Below are 24011 nucleotides of genomic sequence, written 5' to 3'. Positions count from 1 at the left end.
AACTGCTTATTTCATCTGAAATCAAATCTTAAGCTACTCTTTTAGCAGACAAAACTTGTATAATTCTTGTATAATCAATTTAATTAGTAAATAAATAGTATATGAACAACTAATTGACAAACAACCATCTATCATAGCTGTGTTGATAAAACAATATTGTATTATATTTTCAAAATTATTCATATATATTTATATGAGTCAAAACTAATACAATTTCATATAAATAAAAGATCAGTAATAATTAATGTTTTTATTATCTTATGCTTTATAACTGGATAATTATTATGATTAAATTAATTATTCATTTTTAGACATACATTATTATACTTGCTTAAATTAATTGCATTTCTTAGTATATATATTTTTACTGCAGTTAAATAGTTTTTATGAATGTAATTATAATAAAAATTAAAAATTTAAACATGAGAAATGTTTAAAAAAAAATTAAACTAATGTCAGTACCTATTAAATAATTATAGGTATCTATGTCTAATTATTTTATTATGAACCTATTCTCAAATATTTTGTCCTAAGTTTTATTTTTAAATGAAAAAATATTTTTATTAATTGTTTTAAATTATCTTCTAGTGCTATTATATATATATTTGTTTAAATATAACCAATTACTAGCTTATCTTGTATAATATAATGTGGCATTTATGAGTACAATTTCAACAGATTTTTTTTATTATACTTAAACTGTTAGAATGTATTAAAAATATACTAAATAGTAAAAATAATTTTATATCAAGCATTTTTTTTAACTCTTATAATAATGTTCAATATCGTCTAAGATTGTGAGACTCAAACCAAAATTATGAAGAGCCTTGCTATAAAATAAATAATTTTTGCTGATTATTTGTAAAACTAAATTATACTTAAATGTTTTGTTATCAAGACATTCATTCTGATACCATAATATATAATATAGCACGGCTCTAATTTTCAACCAACTATAGTAGTCTTATACTCCTGTTAGGTTATTTTATTAAATTATATACATTTAAATATTATTTATTTTAAGTATTCAATAAGTTTTTAAAAATATATATTACAATAACATATTTCTCAACAATATGAATACAAAAATTTATTGTTTTTATTAATCTTATCTTCTATAATCATAAAACTACAAGCCATATTATATTATATTTATTTTTCACTTAAACAAAAAATGTGATGTTCATGTAATTCTTAAGTTTATACAAACATTCAGAAAATTGTACATCTAAAGTTTTAGTTATTTCATATTTACATATTATTACATTGTTATGACTATGACTGTACATTATATCAATATACATATTTATTATTTACAATTTTAATATACATAATAAAATTTAAACTACTCTATAGAATCATTATGAATTATATTTTATCAAATTATCAAATATATTTTAATTATTCTCGAGTTCAGTCATAACTTTTTTTAACCACTCTGTATAATAAGACACTCGTGTGTACACACCAGGCCTATTTTTTTTGCCGCATCCATCGCCCCACGATACCACACCTGTCAATATAAACTTTCCTGAAAAAGAAAAAAACCCATGTTACACTAACTTTTTTTAATTAAAAATAAATACTTAGTTCCCCTACAATTCTATTTTTCCATTTCACATTAAACGTAGTTATATTATTAAATTGAGTTAAAATTTTGTATTGGGTACTGTCCTTGAATAGGTTACTTAATGTTTTGATTCTTAGAAATTTGGAACCTACCATTCACTTGACAGGCCAGTGGTCCTCCGGAATCGCCTCCACAAGCGTCTACTCCACCCTCTAAACTTCCTGCGCACAACATACTGTCCAATATGAACTGGTGTCGACCTCCATAAACATCGTCGTGTCGACAAGTTTCCAAATCCAACAAGGGTACTGATGCAGCTTGCAAAACTTTAGGCAAACTGGTCATGTCGTCTTCTAAAAAAAAATTGAAAATTTTTTCTGATACAATGAGACTTAGAACGCCTTAGAGTTTGTACAGCTGATTAGCATCACTATTAACTATATCATACAGAGTTCCTGCGGATATTGCCTTACATGATCGTATTCTTGATGAGAAGAATGAGGATTCAAACTATATCTCAAAATTTTTACAACCTCTCGGATGTTTCTTATAAAATGTTTTTTATATTTCAACCATTTTTTATCGATTTCCTACTTTAAATTTTTTTGTAATACTCTTCACTATTACATTTACTTTTTCTAGAATTGCAACCCGACTTTTGTTTTTGTTTTGTTATATTTGACGTCCATAATTTCTTTTTTTAATATAATGATCAATCATTTTCTAACTATTGTAAAATATCAATTCTACCCAGTCTTTATTATATATACTACGTAAGTACATACACAACTTGAAAACATTTTTATCGTTTGTACGAAACATGAAAATACCCAGAGAAATGAGATGATTTAAAAAGAATATATGGTGGTCTCTTTAAAATTGCTGACTAGATTTAAAAATGTTGAACAAATTTACCGAATGCCGACTCTCCACTATATAAGTTAATATTGCTACCAATAGGGCGATAACAGATATCACTACCCTCTCCACACGACTCACTCATCAACTGGTTCCTAAAAATATCTAATTTTTTATATAGATAGATACAATTTGTTTTAGTTCTAATTAACCCATTAAATTAAGCTTATAAAAAATATTTGCTCAATCGTTAGATACGACCATTAAAAATTAATGTAGCCACATGAAACGAGTTGAGTATTGGTATTTAAAGTAAAAAATATTGTTAGGTAGATAAATACAAACGTTTTTGTGCTCCCCAGCCAGTCACGGTACACCAATCTACGTCGTTGGATTTCGTATAGTAATTTGGCAAGCATATTGGTTGCACATGTGTATCAAATTTTACTCCTTTACTGTTTAATGAATTGATTTTTAATATCGCTATATCGTGGCTATGCGGTCCGTCTGAAATATTGTATATAAATATAGGCGTAATTAGTAGTTAGGTACTGTCAGTTATCTGCATAATTGCAAAAATAAGTAATTTTTTTATTTAAAATATTCAAATAACAATTTATTTTCTTATTATTATTTATGTATACTTATATTATATTGTTAAATCAACAGTCCACAGTGTTTTAATGAATATTTATAAATAAGACTTAAATTGTTATCTTAAATATATGCCAAAACGAATTAAACAAATCCCAATATTTCTATGTAAATACATAAATATTAGAGCTATAATTGGGAACAAATTTAATACTTTTTTATAAAAATAATTTATTTCGAAAAAACTACTTTTCAAAAAGATTTATGATTTATGTTTAATAAGTCACACAAGTTACTAAATCTAAATACCAATTACCAGATTGTTTATATTACATTAAAATATAGTTAATGTTATAATACACACGTAGGTCGTAGGCATTATAGGTAAGTAGGTACCTATTAAATACCAATTACTTTTTTTTATATATAACCTAAAAACGGGCATTGCCCATTTACGCCAAAATAAAAAAAAGATATATTTTTTAATATTCAATACAAATTATTTTAAGCAATAGTTAATAAATAGTTAGTAAGTACATATTTTAAAAAAAAAAATTATAAATTATTGATAATCATAGCCAATTGTACGAATTTTTTTAAATAATAATTAATAATACAAATTATTATAAACAATAATAAATAGTTAATAAGCTTATGTTGTTTTGAAAATTATAAGCTATCACCTATCGGTAATCATAGTCAATTGTACGATTTTTTTTTTTAAATACAATCAATAATATACATTTTAATCTTCGTTTTTGGAAGTAGTGAAATGTAAATCGATTAATGCTTTATGAACATCAGACACATATTTAAGATTTGAAGGAAGAGATTTTTTACGAGTACGATAAATATTTTTTCGTACAGCAGATACATCAGATATAGTAAAATCTGAATTAGCTATACAGTTATTCATTTAAGTTAAAATAATTTTCCTAGGACGAATATCTATGTCTTCGACAGTCACACGTAATACGCTTACACGCTACAGTTATATTTAAAATCTATAGATTTATAAAAATAACTTTTTTATACCTTACAGACACGAATACACGACGTCTTTTAAATATACAAATAAACCAATTGGTTAATGTAAATGGTGCAAATGGGTTGTCGAAAAAAATATACCTTTTTATTTTGGCGCAAACGGGTTGTACCTACCCAAAACAAATTAATTTATTTTGGCACAGCGCAAAAATGGGTAACCCCCTTTAAAACAGTACTTACCTTTTCTAAATTCAGGGTGTACTAATGCCTTTTGTACCCTATATGTTTTTTCATGCTTATCGTTTTTTGCTAGATTATGTTTACCAACAATAATACGTAATTGAGATTTTTTAAAGTCTTTTAAGCAATGGGCGGCTGTTAGAGCTATAGTCTCGGAAATAAGTGCTCCTCCGCAGTGATGTTCCCATCCATCTTTGTATGCTTGTAATTCTACCTGTCACAATAATTATAAAATTACTAATCATGAAGTCAATAAGTGTATGCAAGTAATCATGATTATGACCGATGACAATTAATAGTTGTACAATAATTGTCTTGTAATTAAATGGAAACTTATTTTTTTCTCTTTAAAAATCGTAATTGAACATTTTTGTTTGTTAGGTAGGTATTTATTATTATTAATAACATTGATTTATGAATACATTATGTAATACCATTATTTATTGCTTATTGTCATTTTGAATGATGATAAATCAAAAAATGTATTGATATTTAAAAATTGTATAATAGGTAGGTAATTTATATGAACATTTAATAGATATTTTGCTGCTGTGTATGAAAAATGCAAATACCTAGCTGTTAAAAAAATAAATTATAAATTACAAAAATATACATACCTACCTAATACTAATTGTTTCTAAAAATTGTAAATTAGCCAATATTTATATTTTCAATGATTAAAATTAAGCCTACTATGTAACATATTAACATGTTTCCCAATGGTCGATGTCACCGTGGGCATTTTATTAATAACTATCAACTAAAAACACAAGACAGAGCTAACTCAAAATTATTAAAGCAAATCTTTAATCGTCACCCATTCACTCTTTTCTAAAAACAATGTTTTTTTTTTTTTAATGTAACTTTTATTTAGAAAACATTATACCTATAGGTATTTATATTCATAAAATATAAATAATAAAATAAAACTTATTAAAAATATATTAAGCCAATATACCTAGGTACCTAAAACCTAAACTTTATAAATAGCTTATATTATAAATTTCAATGTCAATGTGCGTGCGATGTCCTTTTACAGAACTTACATAAGTAGTATAAAGTATAATATAGTTATAGATCGTAGATACCTATATCGCGTAATATAAAAGTTGATCTTTTTAATTTATATATGGGTATGTTTTATTTTATTTGGTGCTTTAAAAATACCTTGCCCTAATTGCATAACTCGTAACACGATAAATATTTAAATTAGCGTAATTTATTTTGATCTTGCTTAATACTTAAATGAAATCATCTAATTAAAAAAGTTATAATTCATCATATTATACGGGCGAATTATGAGTAGGTATATCGAAAATACAATCGATCGTTTTTTTTTTTTTTTTTTTGTACCTGCCAAGGATATGCCCCGTACGGTGTAGTTGAACCTCCAATGATTTTGGTCTGCGGCCATCCCCGTTGATTCAAATGATGAGACACTACTCTTGTACCGCAAACAGCGTGCTGCAGTTGGTCTGTAAATCATAATAAAATCATGTAGAAAAACCGTTCGTAATTCGAAATTTGGTAAACAAATTTTGTGGTCAAATTGTTGCACCAATGAAAACGACAAGCGCAGATTTCGCTCGCCCGTTCGACACTTTTTTTGTAGGTGTAATACAGGTAGAGGTATATATTCAGCCACTCTACGCGCGTTTTGTCCCCCAAAACAAGACGCACGTAGAAAAGCTTCACTATAGTATAATTTATTTATTATTATTAGATATAAACAATTGCAGTCGAACAGTATGCGAACGCATTAATAGGTACGACATAATTAAAAAAAAAATAAATAATATGATTTAAACTTATAACGCTTGCACCCCAATCTTGGCGTGCGCATATTACACCATAATTCAATATTATAGTGATTAGTGATATATATATAGCCCGTGTACAGTCGTACAACTCGTACAGAATGTATCTGAACGAACTGACTGTTTAAATGACCATTACAGTCAAATCCTCCTAATACACGCCCTGTATAATATCATGTACATATATTATATCGTCCGATCACTAGAGTTTGCAGTCGTAACGAATATACTGTAAGTTTGTTGGTGAGATTACAGCAACATGATATTTCTATGAAAACCGAAATCGTACGGTATCGGCGGCACTATAGATAAACTTCGCACGCGTAGTCGAAGTAATACGTACCAACTAGTGACTGACGAGTGGCGATGCTGCAGGGTACCTATATAGAGGACGACATCATAATATTGTCATGAATATGCGCGGACGTCGATGTGTATAAAATAATAATATTGAGTAACACCTTACCCCTTCTTGTACGTACCTACAAAAGGTAGGTAATTACTATATAGGTATAGATTATAATAACAATGTTTTTTTTTATGAGACACGTAACGGTCCTTTTAATGGACAAAACGTGTCGTATCTACCTGCATAACCACATGCTAAGAATATTAGCACCGGTTGCGATATGGGTACGTTTATAATAATTAATAATACACCATTTTCATTTCACCGGCCCACATGCCGAGCGATTTGATTATTTGATTGTCAGCCGATTATTGAAAACATTTTTTGACGACCTTGTCCCGTACCTACAGCTTACCACCTATATTGTAATACGTCATCGTTTTCAATAGTAAAACTTTTTTTTTTTTTTTTCATAGCGGAAACGCCGAGAATCGCGTGAGGACCAATGTGCGAGCCTGCAGATCCGTCGTCGTCGTGTACGCTGTCTGAACTGGATGATGTCGATGTCTCCGTGATCAGTCACGAACGACTCAAAGACCTGACGGGCGAAGTGTTGAACGCGGTGCTGGACAAAGACAGCGTATTGGGAGACCTACCGAACAATGTCACGTTGGGAGAAATCGATTTACAAATTGCAATCGAACACGGTCGAGCGATAACTGTTTACTTAGAACGCTTTGATGACATTGTCATCCCGATCGTCGTCAGTATACAATACAGTTAAACGGCTCTAATTTGCCGACAATCAATATCGTGATTAGTTAAAAAAAATGCCTTTTATCTCTGTTATTTTTAGGTACAGAAAAATGGAGCAAAAGTGATAGACTTGAAAAAAAGCATCGAGAGAAAAATGGAGTTACATTTAAAAAGAGCTGATGAGAAATCAACTATCAGTTGGAAACGAATATGGAAAACGTATTGGTTGAGTTGCAATGGTACAAAGTTAAAGAACAATAATGATTTGATATCAAAGTACATGAAAAACAACTCAAAACTAGTATTTGTAAAACGGTTTAGAGAAAAAAACATTCATGATCAATAACTTAAAAATTAATACTTTAATATTAAGATACTTATACAATAATTTATAAATTAAAAAATTTAAAAAAAAACAATGTAACTACACATATTTATAGTTAACTGTTAAGGAATATAATAAAGATTAATTGTCTGATGATACTGAAGACGATGAAGAATGTGATGTTTGAGAACTGTTATCATTGTCTTCACCATCTTCTGAGGATTCTTTACCAACCAATTTGTAATATTCAGCCATGGTAATTTTTTTAGGTAAAACCTCTGAAAAATAAAATAGGTATATTAAATATGTGTGTTATTATGTTGATTATTGTTGTATTTTAATTGTACAGGCTTATTTATTATAAAATATTTTAACAATGATATAATACCATTTTGTAAAACATTTTATTTGTAAATATATGATGTGACATTACTAAAACCAGAATCTGTTGGTGCATAAAGTTCATGCGTGAACTTAAAGGGTTAAACTCAACCAACCAAGAACACGTCCAGAGTCTTAAAGAATATATGTGGTAAATGTAGTGCTAATTGATTCAGTTCTTTATAAATTGATAAATTTTGCATTTTTATATTTGGAACTTATTAGACGATGCTTTCCTGATTACAAATTTGTTTCATCAACATATGAATCTGAATAACTAATTTATATTTTGCACTTTTTGGCTGTATTTGCTTTTTAAAACATTTTTTGTCATATTTTTCTTTTTAGCTCAATTTCTTATATTTTTAATCAAATTTCGTCAATTAAAATTTTTACCCTCATAGTTTTTTTGTTTTACACAAACTGTATATAGATACATCAAATTTATGTGTTATAGGTAAAATAATATTTTACATAAGTTGTATACGGTTAGGTAAAGATAAAGATTCGATAACGTAAGGCAATTGCTAGCTGTCATTTCTACTGATTTCCCACTAGATCACTTCTTATTGTTTAAAATTGAATCAGCAGCACTTAACAGAATTAGAAATTAAATTAAAAACTTATTGAAGGCTGTATTTGATAAAAACACTGGATTTTAAACAATGGTAACAATTTCGAAAATTCTAAATGGTGAAGAAGCTTCAAGTGAGTGTTAGCTAAATTTTGCTAAAGATTTGGCCAGTTTCAGATTCATCACTATCACTTCTGTGGGCACAGAGAAAAGTTATTCCAAGAATAAATATTTATTAACCGGTAATTGTCCTTAATTAACTTTTGACAACATCAAATATGCTCTAATAGTACAATGCAATAATTATGAGTAATTTGTAAGTTTTGATAAATTTAAAAATTTACTAAGAATTTTATGGATTTTTTTTTAACGTTTTTAAGGTCATCAACTTTTAAACTATATTTATAAGCCTTTAAATCCCATACAAACATTAATTTTGTGAATTATAGAACAGGAGTCATTAATTTGCAGGTATAATTTTACACTATTATTAATAAAATGTGTTTGTTATAAATTTAATATGTGAAAAAAATTAAAAGTGTTTTGGGCTATGATAAGTTTCAAAATAGACCTACATAGAAATTAGTATATGATCCTAGCTATAGAAAATAACATCAATAATAAAGTATAAATGTTATGCATAGAACTGTAAATAGTCACTTTAAATTGCATATTTTTACTATATATGATATTTATTTAATCCATACAACTCTGTGCTTTACAAGTAATGATATGACAACTTCAGTTTCACTTTTTTTTAAATCCTTGTTATAAATAGCTTTATTTTTAGTATTTACTTAATTTATTATTGCCAAGAAATTACTAATAAAACATACATCATACATAAATAAAAATACAATTTACCTCTAAGGAAATACATATTTTCATTATCTTCAACAGCTCTGGCAAGATCATTATATTCTAAATGTCTGTAGTGTCTTTGTCCTTTAAGAGCATCCTGTGCCAGTTTTTGTATAAATAACTCCTAAAATACAATAAATAATTGTTTCACATTAATAAATCAGTTTCTAAACAAAAATGAAACAAATCCTCAATTTATATACATGAACAATACCCGGAAATTCGCAAAGACAATTTATAAAAATCTGGTATCATAATCTATTATAGTAATAAACAAATAAATAAATAAAATAAATGTTTAAATATTTTTAAATTTTATAGTTGAAATTGTCAACTAAGGCTTTTTTCAAAATTGTTCATATTTTATTTTTTTTTTCTATTACCATATCCTTACTAATTTTTGAAGAATAGATTTTATATTTTCTAAAAAAAAAAAATACTTTTACTACAGGATTTCTATTAAAACGCTTTTTTTCTAAGAATGTTGACTGCAAATATAAATTTAAATGTATCTTTATATGTACCTAATTTAATGTCAAATTGTTTATCCATTTTAAAATAATATATATATATATAATTATAATTTATAATATTATACTCTAATATTTAAAATTATCCTTTAAAACAAACTCACTATAAAATTATAGAGAAATTTCAATAATGTAATGGATCAAAAGCTAATTAAGGAAATGATCACTATTACAAGTTAATTAAACACAATTATAATGTAGAAGCAATAAAAATTATTCGTTAAAGTAATATAATACAATTGAAACATAAATAATAAAAATAAAAATAATATTATATTCTTACCGTTGCTTTAGTAACAACATGCAATGACGGTAATCCTATGTTTTCAATATCTGGTGTACTCTTCATGATGGTGCGTACTCTTGATATCGGTAAATGCATGTCTTTGGATCTTGGAGTTTTGGATTTGTCTTTATTTGGATCATTTTGGTCAGTACTAGTACTGGAGTCTAAAATAAAATAAATATTTAATGAAAAAAAAAATATTTTGAAGATACAAAAGTAATACTTACTATTCAAAGCTGACATAATTAATGTTTGAAACAACTATAATACTCAAAACTAGTAAATAAAAACTAATATGAATTTTGATGATTACTTTTTTTGAAAACGCTTTCAAGCAATAACAATTAACAACCTTTAAAATTATACGTGTAGACCTATGTCGAGCGACGTACAGTAATGATACAGTCTTAAAATGGTTATGAACTACATAAGATATTGTTATAAGTTTATAACCACATTTTACTTATTTCATCCTAACGCTCATGTTTTGTTTGTATACATTGATAATAACGGTCGTCCGATAACAAAATAATAATAAATGATAAAACTCATTCTGTGATAAAATCGAATCATTACTTTACCATAATAATGGTTTATGGTTCATATTCATATCTTCACACCGCGCGGTGATTACTTCTGTAGTTTACTGTGGTGCCGCCATAATTCATAAATTATAAAGTAATAAACTTATTACTAATAATAATAAATTTATTACTCTATGGGTACTGTCATTGGCGTAGATTTGAATCGTTGTAACAAAAACCATACACACCTACATGTCAATTACTAATTATGTGATACTATAAAATAATTTCTTACTGATTGACAATTTGATACTTTTATCAAAGGACAAACAGTTACTAAATAAAGCTAATCTATTCTTATGCATCTATATTAAGTTTTCTTATAAGATCTCACATGAAAAATAATTGTATTATTTAATATTTATTGTTTATACAATGTGTTCCGGGGCTAAGTGACTGACCGACGTCATACGAAAGTATACCTAAAATGATGAAAAAATACCCTTTAAAGAGGAGGTCTAAATTTTTTATTTCTTCTAGTTATGGATAATTTACATTTTTTTTAAACCAAACCTACCACGCATTTTTTTAAGTTTCTCCAAAACTTTTCAATTTTTTTATATAATTTTATTTTTATTTTAAAGCTATTAATTATTCTATCAACAATCGTAGTAATTATACTAGAAATCATGTAAATTATTATTATTAAATTAAAAAAAGTAAACGTTTTTTATCAAAAGTTAGAATTTTTAAAGATAAATCTCGTATAACTCCAAATAATTCAATATTTAGTTTGGATTTTTTATTTGTGTATTAGGGGATGTGTGGAGTGGAGTGTTATATAGACGTTTTATTTTTTGGACGTATATTCTCCATTGATAATATTTTGCAATAATCTATTATCAATTATTTACATTGGTGATAATGGTGTTATCTTTACGCCCGCTAACATTCCTCGTTAGTAAATTAAAAATTAAGGATTTAAGACTGTATAAATTTCAAGTTTACAAAATAATTTTATAAACTTTTCATTTTTAATATTTTGAATTTCGTTTATTTTTTATAACAATTTAAAATTAATATGCCAAAGTGATATTATTCGAAAAGTTTGAGACAAATATAATATTATAAAGGCGGACCATAACATCAACATTTGGCAACTAATGAACTGATTTTAATACTTACACAATGATTTCAATACTTGATCAGTTTGAGCAAGGAGTTGAAAGTAGAATTAAAACAGCGCCGACATCTAAGCAATTAGTAAAATCATTTCTCTACGTTAATACTCCTATTATTTAATTGTTTTAAAAATTGTAATTGCAATTTAATGTTGTAGCTGGATGAAAGTTTTGATAGAGATGCAGATCTCCAAGGAATTCCCATACTATCCAAAAAGAAAGTCAATTTCTCTCCAAGCGATAAGATCACTCAATTGCTGGTAAGCAATGATTATGTGGTTTTAGTTATGGTCAATAATGTGTTACTGCGAATAAACTTAAAACAGGATAATATCGAAGGTGAGAGTGATTGGGTCTCAATTAAAGTAAATGCTATTTATTGCAATTCATACTCTTCTATATTATAGAGCAGGAGTCTTAAAACTTTTTGCTTGAGGGTCATACAAGAAAATATTAAAAACGATGTGCCAAAACATATATTATTAGATAAACAATTTTAAATTCTTTAGAAATATTATGATCTTAATAAATAAGTACTAGTTTTTAATGGTTGCCACAGAATTCCATGAATCCAGTCAAGAGTAATATTTAAATTTAGTATTGTACATTTTCCATATTACCAAAAAAAAAAAAGTACTGTTATATTTGTAGTATGCAAAAATTAAATGAAAAATTATAATATTATGACAAACATTTATTTATTTATTTATTTTACATTATATTATATTATAAATCTTAATCAAAAAAAAATTTTAAAAACAAAATAATACAAATAGTTTATTTTTGGATTTTTTCCCGCTTTTAGAGAGCTTTTAATGTTCACTGGATCTTATAATTTGAAGACTCCTGGTCTTGAGTACCACTATAAACGTGCACACTCATATTGTTTAAATGTATTGTGTTTTGTAATAATTGCAAAAATAACTTGTCTAATTTGTTTTTTAGAAATTGATACATTTAAAACATCATCTCTAAAGGTTAAGCAATTGTTCTTGGATCCCTTTGGAGAACACTTATTAATTTCATGTGGTAACATAAATAGTTCTCAGTTATTTTATGCAACTAAACAACTGTCTAAACTCAAACCTGTAAGGGAAAATATTAAATAAATTTAGAATCGCCGTGATTTTATCATTTGTTCTCTAGAACTATTGTTTAATGTTTATAGGTTGGAAAATATCAGGGCTCAGAAATAACATCAGTGGCTTGGAACTATGATTTTAAAGTGAAATCTACATCTAGCACAACTGGGCCTATACTGCTCGGAAATTCATCTGGTACGATAATCGAAACACAATTAGGAACAGAGTTTGATAGATTTTTTCAAGGCAGCGTAGTTCAATATTGGAAAGAGGTGTGTATTATTGCTATATATCGGTTATTTAACATCAGTACAATTAAATTTTTATGAACTGTATATTACAGGTATTTGACATAAGTAAAGGTCAACCTATTCCTATAATTGGACTCCAGTATCATAGAGTTGGAAAATCAGATCTATTTTATATATTAGCAATTACACCAACAAAATTGTATCAATTTGTTGACATAATATTTAATAAAGACGAAAGACCGATGTTACAACAAATCTTCAATAATTATTTGACCATCCCAGGCAAGTTTGTATTATATATTTATACCTGTATTATTTAAGAAGAATAGATCAATTAAGTACAATTCATTTTCGATAAATATTTAATGGATTGGTTATTATATTACCAGTTTTTTGATAAATTTATAAGCATAAAGTAAAACTTAGTGATTCACTCTGTATAGTTTATTATTAAAGTAGTATTTTCATTCAGAGTAGTTAAATTTAAATACTAAAAAATTATGTTTAAATTGTAGTAATTATTTTTCTTTTTTACAGAACGTTTTTATGAAATCCCGACTGTAGTGAAACATAGCAAATTGCATTTTTATTTTTTAAACAACGATTTTACAGTTCCAAAATATTTTGGATTTCTTACTGAGTTGGGAGTATTTGTTGCGGAAGTAAACCACTATTTTTGATTAATCAATATACTTTGATTTGGTTTAATTTTATTTCAAAACATTCATTATAGGTTGATATAAACAAAGATGAGAAAACAATTTTCAGCTCACATGAACTCATTGAATATAGTCGGCTGTATGGAAGAGATGATGATGATTTTACTGTACCGTTATCAATGACATTTACACGTTATCATGTATTGTTGTTATTTCCAGAAAGAGTTATTGCTGTTTCTTTAGTAGCCCCTTCTGATCGCACTGCATCTCAAGTGATGGATGAAGATTATTGTTCTGATGTAAATAATTAGATATATTGAGTTTTATTTGATAATACAATTAAATATGTCTTTTAGAGCTATGGTAGATTGTTGAATATAACAAAAGATTTGATGACTGGAACAATTTGGTTGTATGCAGAACGTGCTGTTTTTAGATATAAAATAACCAAAGAAGATCGCCATGTGTGGAAAGTATGGTTAAGATCATAAAGCAATATTATATTTTCTAGAATTTTAAAATTTTATGTCAGTGTTGTTTGTTGATTAGGTTTATCTTGATAAAGGAATGTTCGAAGAAGCAAAAGAAATATGCATTAACAATCCTTACAGGATAAATCAAGTATTAATTAGACAAGCAGAGCATTTTTTCAATTCAAAACAGTAATTAATCAATTATTTACCTATTTAAATACTGAAAATACATATAAACATAAATTAAAGTAAATTATATCACTTGTTTTTTAGATATGAAAACAGTGCTTTGATATATGCTAACCTAAATGTATCATTTGAAGAAATTGTACTGAAATTTTTGCATTTAAATGAAAAAAAACCTATAAAATTATTCCTTATGAAAGTATGATATTTAGTTTAAATTTATGTAAGTATTAAAAGATTAATATTTTTTGGTTTGTTTGCAGAAACTAGGTGGTTTAAATTCGCAGGATTATACAAAAATCACAATGATTACATTGTGGTTGATTGAGTTGTTTGCTAATGAATTGGCTGTACTTAGAAACTATAAACTAGGAAAATCACAAGAATATACTACGTTACAAGAATCATTTAAACAATTTTTAGCTATACCCATTATTCAAGTACATATCTATTAATTTATTAATAACTATATTCAGTGGATGTTACTTATAAGACTCATTTTGGAATTAGTACTTAGTGAGTCTTGAGTTTCATTCATCAAAATTGTGCTGACTTTAATTACAAATTTGTGCTTAAATTTATATACTGCTGTTTAATATGTTATATTTGTGAATATGGTACAATAATTTGTTTTCCTAGCAATTGGGTCTTAAGTTTAAGCTAAAAAAAATTCAGGAAATTTTTTATAGTTCACCTTATTTAAATATTCTACAACCAGAGAACTGTATTCTTTAAACTTTCTACTTTTATTTATTTTTAACCTCAAAATACTTGAACTATGTCATTTACGATTTTCATTATAAAAATAGTAATATTGACTGTCAAAAAATCTTAATTTGTTTTACTTTCCATACTTCTACTCGTAATTTTTGATATAAAACTATATTTTATTTTAACGCAGAAGTAACTAATTATATTTAAAATACCTCACTCGATTAAGTAATGAAAACCATAAACAAATTAAAATTATATTTGTTCATATCATTTAACTCCAACTCTTTTAAAATATATTGTAATTTTTTACTTGTTAATTTTTAACAATAAGTACTTTATATTATTTATATTCGTATGTTGTACTACTTCATTTATTGAATTTAATTATTTTGTGTACAGTACATTGCTGAATTTGTAACAGTATTATAATACTCTATCTCATTTATTATACCATTATGAACTATCATTAATTTTATCTGATTTATGTATTTTTATATGCCTCGTTCAAAACTTAAATAAATAAATAATTAAACAAACCTTACTGGCAAAATAGAAAAAAAATGATAAAAGCATTTTAAATGTATTATTAACTATATTTCGCTATTTTACTTTTACATATTATTTATTTATTTTTAGTTACTTTTAGCCATTTAGGTCTTTAAACTGCTCTTATTTCTATTACTTATTAAAATGATTGCCTCAATGATATAAAATGTAATGGTGGTTGTTATTTATATAAGGCTTAAATTGAAACCACTTTAACACAGTTAACTTTTTAATAACTAATTAGTAATTTAATTTATTTTAAAATATTACTAAACATGACTACAATTTTTATTAACTTTTTTGCAAAAATGAATGGGTCTTTAACTGACTTTGTTTTAATGTATTTACTTTTGGAAACGTCCATATTGTTTTCAGTTTTGGTAGACTGAGTATTATAAGTGACTGAATCTAATATCTATGTGTCTTATAAGTGGCATCCACTGTATTTATTGTTTTTTATATTTATAATTATTATTTATTATTTTAGGATTGTTTACGTAAAAATTGGGAAAGCATATATGACATATTGGCTAGTCATGGTGATGTGAATTTTATGATGTGGTTGGCACTTGAAAATCAAGATTATAAGCGTGTTATTCAGCATTATTTAAATGAAGAAAATATTGCTGAGGGTAAATAAATTGATTTTTTAGAATATTATTGATATTTAATATTAATATTATGATTATACATTTGTAGCATTAACATTGTTAGACAACCATCCATTTAGTGAATTATTTTATACGTTTTCCTCTGATCTTGTTGAAAAAGCCCCAGCACAAACTGTATCTATTTTGATAAAGCAAGGACAGAAGTTAGATCCTTTAAAAGTCATCAATGCATTGATAATTCCAAACCCAAGTGAAAGACTTGTGAGCATAGAACCAAATATTGCATTTATTTATATAGAAATCAGTACTTATAGTTATATTGCATGTGTATTATACATAGGCTTTGGAAATAATCAGATACTTGGAGTACAGTATTCATTGCTTGAACTGTCATGTGGAATCTGTACATAACTATTTGATATCTCTTTATATCAAGTACAATAGAGATAAACTGATGAATTACTTAAAGCTACAAGGTCGTGAGATATCGGCTGTAAGCTACAATCCAGAATTTGCTCTGCGATTGTGTCGTGAACATCAGTTAGGAGAAGCGTGTGTACAATTATCTATTGTCTTGGGTCTATGGGAAGCTGCAGTGGATTTAGCATTAACAATCAGTGTTGAGTTGGCTAAAACAACAGCTTCGTTGCCCAACAATAACATAGAATTATCAAAAAAACTTTGGCTAAAAATTGGTGAGTTACACTATGATATACTTATTGATTTGACATATTAATAATTTTATGATCCATTTTTTTTCAGCACAACATGTGGTGAAACAAAATAATGACATAGAACAAGCAATGCGTTTTTTGGAAGAGTGCAAGTTTATAAAAATTGAAGACATCCTACCATTTTTCCCAGATTTTGTAACTATTGATCATTTTAAAGATGCCGTGTGTTCATCTCTTGAAGTAAGATAATGTGATAATTTTGAAGTTTGCATTAGTTAGGTTCTTAATGAAAATCATTGTACTTGCATCATTTTTCTAGGTATACAATAAGGATATACAAAATCTCAAAGAAGAAATGGAAGATGCTACCAAATCAGCTGAAGTAATTAGATCTGAAATTTTATCATTCAGAAATGGATACATGTTAATCCAGCCATCGAATGAGTGTAGCAGTTGTCATGAACAATTAATGACCAAAGCTTTCTATACGTTCCCTTGCTCACACTGTTTTCACGCAGAGTGTCTGATTAAGGAAATGCAACCATATGTAGATTCCAGTACTATAAACACTATTAAGGATCTACAAGTATGTAGCTGTGGTATAGTTGCTTTTTAGTTTTTCATGAATTATAACATAAATTTATTTTAGAATCAACTTAATACCTTGTATCAAAACAATAAAGACATATCACAGTCATTAGAAGCAATCAATCGTCGCGATAAAGTCAAAGAATCCTTAGATAAATTATTGGCAGCTGAATGCTTTTTCTGTGGCGATATTATGATCAGGTATACAATAAACATTTCTACAAATAATATTAAGTATTAAATTATTCTTCAATAAACATAACATAATATTATTATCATTTTAGTCTTATTGATAAGCCTTTCATAGAAGATGCTGATTTCGAAAAGATAAAACATGAATGGGAATAAAATTATTTATAGAATATTATTTATTATTTATTATTTAAATTTATTATTATACTGAATAACCATATGAACATACCTATTATTATTGTTTATATTTTACTTTACACTAATTAGTTAAATGTCTATTGAAATTTGTTTATTTTTTAATTTATGTCTTCCACATCTATCATACCATATTATTATATGCACAGTTATATCATGTATTGAATACCTAATTATTGTATTATATGATTTATAATACATAATGATCTCAAAGGATTGTTAAATTAGTTGTTTGAAATAATAATTGAATCGATTGTTTTATGAATATAAACTAATTATAAATTTGATTATATTACCTATTTATTATGTAAGAATTTTTATGCTTGAACCATTGGTAAATGTAAATAAAAAATAATTATTAAAATTATTAAATGTGTACTGCAGTTTTTGGTGCCATGAAGTTTTCTATCCTACATTGTAATTTTTCCGCCTGAATCCAGATTTGCCATTTGGTATTTTGGTTGTTGTTCATTGCGTCATTTGAAAGTACCTAATTGTAAGCACAAAACCAAAATTTGAAAGTACTGCTGATTGATTATCTAGAAACCATGGTTAACACCTCAAATTAGCTGATAGTACTATTAAATAGTTCATGTTTCACTATTAAAATAGTTCACATTGCAACTGCAAATGGCTTCAAAATGTAGTCAGTACAGAATATAACAGATATTATACAAAACTAAAAACTATATGCAACATGAGGAAAGTGAAACACTGCACACATGAAAGTATGAAATAATCATTGTTGAAATCAATTATTTGGGTAGAATACACTATTCTAGAATGTTAGGTTTGTAATATTTTTATACTTGTTTAACGAAAAAAATATTAAATAAATAATAATATTTTATAGTTACATTCTTACATAATATAATATAATTACCTATGTTATTAACTCTTGATTCTATAATGTCTGAAAATAATAGCTATAGCCTATAAACATTCTAGTAACCACTCAAACAAATCATAGAAGAGACATTAAAATTTTACTTGGACAGTTTAAAAATCTACCACCTGCAAGGCTGCAAATTATCAATATAAATAGTAATTATAATTTGAATTATGGTTACCTTAATCCTTAATGACTAAAAAAATATTAAAATGTAATATACCTATTTCATAAGTTACGGTAAAACTTAGCATTTACTGATAAATTCTAGGGTACATAAAATTATTATTTTTGTATAAGAGTATAAATCAGGGGAAAAATATCATATAATTATTAATTGGTAAAAAAATTTGAGACTTTTACTAACGCTAGTTGTTTATCTTAAGATTTATGAAAGGTCCGAATTACAAAAATCATTTGGAGTTTGATCAAACTATTTAGTGTTTTACCAAAATCGGTAAATTAGTATTTGTACTTTTATCGTAACATATATATCTATTGCATTGTTATGACTGGCCATATTTAGGCAGGAGCACCTAGGAATGTCCAATTTGGTCTGTGTGTGTGTGTGTGGGGGGGGGGGGAATGACAAGACTTTTATTATTGCATCGTTTTTTAAGCTTTTTTATCCGTGGAACCTTTTTTTATGTTCACTTTTATCAATTTTATCGTGTAACCTCTACTTTTTTTAGTTTTTTAGCTTTTTTTAAGATTATTTTCAAAAAATTTTTTTATTATTTCATGTAATAACAACGTGTTAAAGGTATTTGATTCATAAAATATGTTAAAATAATAATAATTGTATATAATGATACTTAAATTACTTTAATTAGACTAAATTATAATTTTAATGAGATAAGTGAAATTGCTTTTTATTATTACAAATATTCTTAATATTGGGTTTTATTGATGAAAGTCGTACAGATATTTTTTTTTCACTAGCCGCTATTCTTATCTTTAGTTAGATATTTTAAAGTAACTTTTCTCAAAATTACTTGAGATCCGCGAAACCCTGAAGTGATCTCCACGGAACATATTTTAAGAAACGCTGTATTATTGTATTAAAAAAGCACTGAACATTTTATAGCATTAGTCTTTTTCAGGCATCACTGTTTATCTAGACTATCAAGTTCATGTTAGATCTTATAATCTTATGTCATTAAATTGACTAGTTCTTATACATTTTCTATAGGTACTCGAGTGCTTCATACAAGACAAGAAATATTGGTGACTGATATCTGCGTTCAATGAAAAATTATGAACCAAGATGCGATAGTAATACTTTATTTCAAATAACAATTTTCTGCTGCATGGTTTACGAATACGTACTGCTTCTGTGTTTTTAATTATTTGGTTAATTTTTCAGGGGGTGTCCAAAATATCTTTAGTGACCCGATGAAATTTAAATAATTCTTGGATATTCTAGATAAACTGTAAATTTAGCTTAAAAATATACCTAGAAATGTGTCGTTGGATCTAATAAAATTAAGTTCACTTTTACAATTTGGATATAAAAGTTTTTATAGGTATAAGTAAAGTACTAATACATTAGGCTATTTTTCTTTTTTAATGGTGGGTTATCTAGATATGAAAACGAACTATCGAAATCTGAAAGTTACAAATTCCGAATTAACTTGTACCTTGGTTTTTTAAGGATAAAGCGCGACGGGTAATCCACTAGTTTGGAATAAGATCTAAAATACTGCAAGGACGGCCATAAATTGCCTATACAATGCGCCGTCTTAAATATTTAGACGATAAATATTATCATACATTAGATATAATTTATGTCAATTTAATAAATTTAGGTAAATTGGAATACAAAGTTCAAGAAATATATTTTATAACAAATTAACTTTTTCTAAATAGAAGAATATATAACAGGTTACTTCTTGTCTTCTTACAGTAGTTATTCTAGACCACGACTAGCTCAACAACTGTTAATAAATTTGTTCAATCAATAATTAAAGTAGGTAACTATCATATTTGTATTATTAAAAAAAATATTGTAATTATTCTCATGGTGGTATAAAAACCTTAATGAGATTTTTCTTTTTGGACACATTTATTTTGTGTTTGATACTCTTGTTTTTAGTGTACTGTACTAGTATTACTGTTCGATCTGAAATTTTCAATTCACTGAGTTAAATAATTCTCAGATTTTCATGGCTTAAAACTTCTTTAGCACTAGATAAAACAATATAGAATTTTAGATATTTCATCAGCAGTAATAATGTAATATTATTATGTTAAATGTTACAACTTTTAATAAGTTTATGGGAATGATGTTAGTTTGCAATACATTTTGTTATTTAGGCATTTAATAGGATCTCCATAAAGCAGTAACCAGCGGGATCGCTAAGAAAATACTTAATGTGTTAATACTATAAAATATGACAAGAATTAATTTTAAATTACAAAATATAATTTTAATATTATATTTATTAAATATAATCATTTAAAGTTTTGAGGATTTCTTTGTCACAGATTTTTTAAAATAAATTTTAATTACTTACGAATATTTAACTATAGGTGTTATTTTTAACACTGGATTTTTAAAGCAATTTGTAAAAATAATATGATTTCAATATTAACAAAATTAATAAAATATTTAGTTTTGAACTTTTTGTTTAGTTGAAAATAAAGAATTTAGTTTTGTAAAAATTATTTATTTTTATTTGTTGTCACTGAAATAAACAGAAAACAATTATCATTTTTAAATGTAAAAATGCACTTAGTTTAATATATATATATATAAAAAAAAAAACACAAAAGTTTATGTAAAAAATTTGTGTAGTATGTTTAATGGGTCACCAGATATTTTAATCTCATTGATTAAAGATTTTTTATTAAAATCTATGTATACACATATAAGGTCAATCACTGCTTGAAAAAATTAAAATTTAAAGAGTGCTCTAAAAGTATTTTAATTATTCAATCAATGGCAATGTGTAAAAAGCATATTAAATAACACTTAACATATTTGAATATGTTAAATATTTATTTTATTTTACCATGACAAACTTATTACACTTACATTTTAAAAAATAAATAAATAAACGCAATAGCGATAAAAAAAAAAAGAAATAAAAAAAAAATACAAGACACTATTAACTACTTGGTTTTTAGTGTTTTTTCCTTTTGGCAATAAATTAAAATTAATAATGATAACTTAACTTATAATTAATTAATATGATTAGAAATTCGACAAAAACAGCGATATTCTTTTGACTGCAATATTTTTTAATATTTTTTCCTTATTTCCTTAATAGTTATCGAACAACGATAATTTTAAGACCTTATCTTTACGTAAGACCTAAAGTTGTAATATTTTATAATTATAATTTATAACCATAGTAAAAGTACCTATATGATACAGTGTGTGACATCAAACTGTTGCCGAAAAAAAAAATTATAATTATAATTGTAAATTATGTAATTTCTATTTTATATTTACATAATAATATTAGATGGTAAGATGTAATCCTATTGATAATTTTTTTTTAATTATAAAATATACGTACTATAGAAAAAATTTAAAAATGACTGCAACACACACTCAAAAACAAAAATAAAATGAAAGTAGAACACAAAATCATTACAATAATCGATAAGATTCTCTAAGTACTGAATGTATTAAAATGTTTACAAAGATGTTTGGTTAAGCAAAAAAATTTAATTATAAATTTGATATTTTGTACATACTATTAGTATTATTATTAATAAATCTATATATATATGTATGTATAAATATGTTACATACATGCATATAAATATACAATTTTTTTTGTTTATTCTTAAGTAACTAAAAGTAAAATGTATACTTTTAATTAATTTTATATTTTGTATGTTCATAAATTATTATACAGCTGATCATTCAAGTTGAAAAAAAAATGTATTTTCTAACAATTAACCATGTGGTTGTTGACAATATTCATTGAATTTAAATATTATATTCAATGACGTTTCTTTTTAATAGAAATAATTAGTCTTTTAGGAAAAAATATATATTTATAAAAATATTAAATCATAAAACTAAAAAAGGTTTCTAAGTCAATAGTTCTTTAGGTATTAAGATAAATTGTCTGTATCAGATAGCTAACATATTAGAACACAACACATGGTATAGTATACAGCTAATGCATATAAAAAAGTCTTGCTTCATGTTTAATTAACCCAAAAACACATGTATATGAAGATTAGATAAATTGAAATAAGACATTCTTATACACATAAATTACAACGTATCCATGAAAGATCTAGGTAAAACTCAATAAACATTTTGCCTTGTATTGATACATTAACAATTAAATTATCAGATTTATAGGGAAATGTAAATATTAAATTTTGTGTGCAATTTGCCATAAATATGCATACTGAGTGTTAGCTATACCGTATAAAATTAAAAAGAAACTGAAAATATTACCATCATCACCATTATTATCAGTAAAAGTTGCAGGATATTCAATGGCATAGGTAAATCCATTTAGGGAATCAAAAATTTATTTTAGTAATTCGTGGACATTTAAAGAATTAAGTAATTAAATAATAATAATAATAATAATAATAATAATAATAATAATAATACAAAATAATGACCACCTTTAGATATATATATAGTGGCAAAACTTATGGTTTTATCAGATTCATAATGCTAACGTAATGGTTTTGTTTACAAAGTAACAATAAAATTAATATTAATTAAAATTAACTATTCAATGAATGCTTGACAGTTCAAAAACAACACAATTAACTCACACGTATATTTTAATAGGTATAAATGCTTTTTAAAAAACTGGTTATGTAATATAAAAATGTGTATGTGTGCGTTAGAATGTAAAAAAAAAAATTAAAGTAAAATATATATTAAAAGAATATTGTTTATAATAAAAACCAAAGATGTGTATGATCAGAGCACAACCCTCATGAAGGCCGTCCGTGGTGTTACAAATGTTAAGACGATTCTAAATATATTAAGAAGTCAACCTCAATGTTCAACCCAAAATAATTCATTTATAAATAAATGTATACACATGAGATGTAACAATTAAATATAAACGAATATCAGCTAAGAGAAAAAACCGACCATTGTATTAAGAACAAACTGTTAGTAGATTA

General features: G+C 25.9%; 4 protein-coding genes across 4 annotated transcripts; 2 read left to right on the top strand and 2 right to left on the bottom strand.

The window, feature by feature from the left end:
* Positions 1-1365: 1365 nt before the first annotated feature.
* Positions 1366-5731, bottom strand: LOC112597994 (prostasin-like; the record flags this gene model as incomplete). Its single annotated transcript, XM_025344282.1, has 5 exons — positions 1366-1531; positions 1723-1923; positions 2774-2935; positions 4250-4463; positions 5603-5731. Coding segments are annotated over 5 exons (840 nt in total), but the record flags the coding sequence as incomplete, so codon positions are not given.
* Positions 5732-6920: 1189 nt separating this feature from the next.
* LOC112598048 (U11/U12 small nuclear ribonucleoprotein 25 kDa protein) lies at positions 6921-7517 on the top strand. The gene is made up of 2 exons (XM_025344375.1): positions 6921-7178; positions 7272-7517. The coding sequence occupies exons 1-2, from the start codon at positions 6921-6923 to the stop codon at positions 7515-7517; spliced, it is 504 nt and encodes a 167-aa protein (XP_025200160.1).
* A 49-nt stretch (positions 7518-7566) lies between these two features.
* On the bottom strand, positions 7567-10388 carry LOC112597993 (chromatin accessibility complex protein 1-like). Its single transcript, XM_025344280.1, has 4 exons — positions 10356-10388; positions 10126-10292; positions 9316-9436; positions 7567-7774 (listed from the first exon to the last, which is right to left on the bottom strand). Exons 1-4 carry the CDS (start codon positions 10369-10371, stop codon positions 7638-7640), a joined length of 441 nt encoding a protein of 146 aa, XP_025200065.1. The 5' UTR covers positions 10372-10388; the 3' UTR covers positions 7567-7637.
* Positions 10389-11672: 1284 nt separating this feature from the next.
* On the top strand, positions 11673-18032 carry LOC112597988 (vacuolar protein sorting-associated protein 18 homolog). The gene is made up of 18 exons (XM_025344275.1): positions 11673-11915; positions 11992-12172; positions 12779-12921; positions 13002-13187; positions 13259-13448; positions 13704-13828; positions 13900-14124; positions 14182-14298; positions 14375-14487; positions 14572-14683; positions 14748-14924; positions 16232-16376; positions 16444-16616; positions 16696-17050; positions 17118-17269; positions 17349-17615; positions 17679-17818; positions 17902-18032. The coding sequence occupies exons 1-18, from the start codon at positions 11841-11843 to the stop codon at positions 17963-17965; spliced, it is 2940 nt and encodes a 979-aa protein (XP_025200060.1). The 5' UTR covers positions 11673-11840; the 3' UTR covers positions 17966-18032.
* Positions 18033-24011: the final 5979 nt, after the last annotated feature.

Source organism: Melanaphis sacchari, unplaced genomic scaffold, assembly GCF_002803265.2.
Source record: "Melanaphis sacchari strain LSU unplaced genomic scaffold, SCAv2.0 Contig44_pilon_pilon, whole genome shotgun sequence".
Lineage (NCBI taxonomy): Eukaryota > Metazoa > Arthropoda > Insecta > Hemiptera > Aphididae > Melanaphis > Melanaphis sacchari.
The sequence above is the reverse complement of the archived record's forward strand: the minus strand, read 5'-3'. Positions and strand labels throughout refer to the sequence as shown.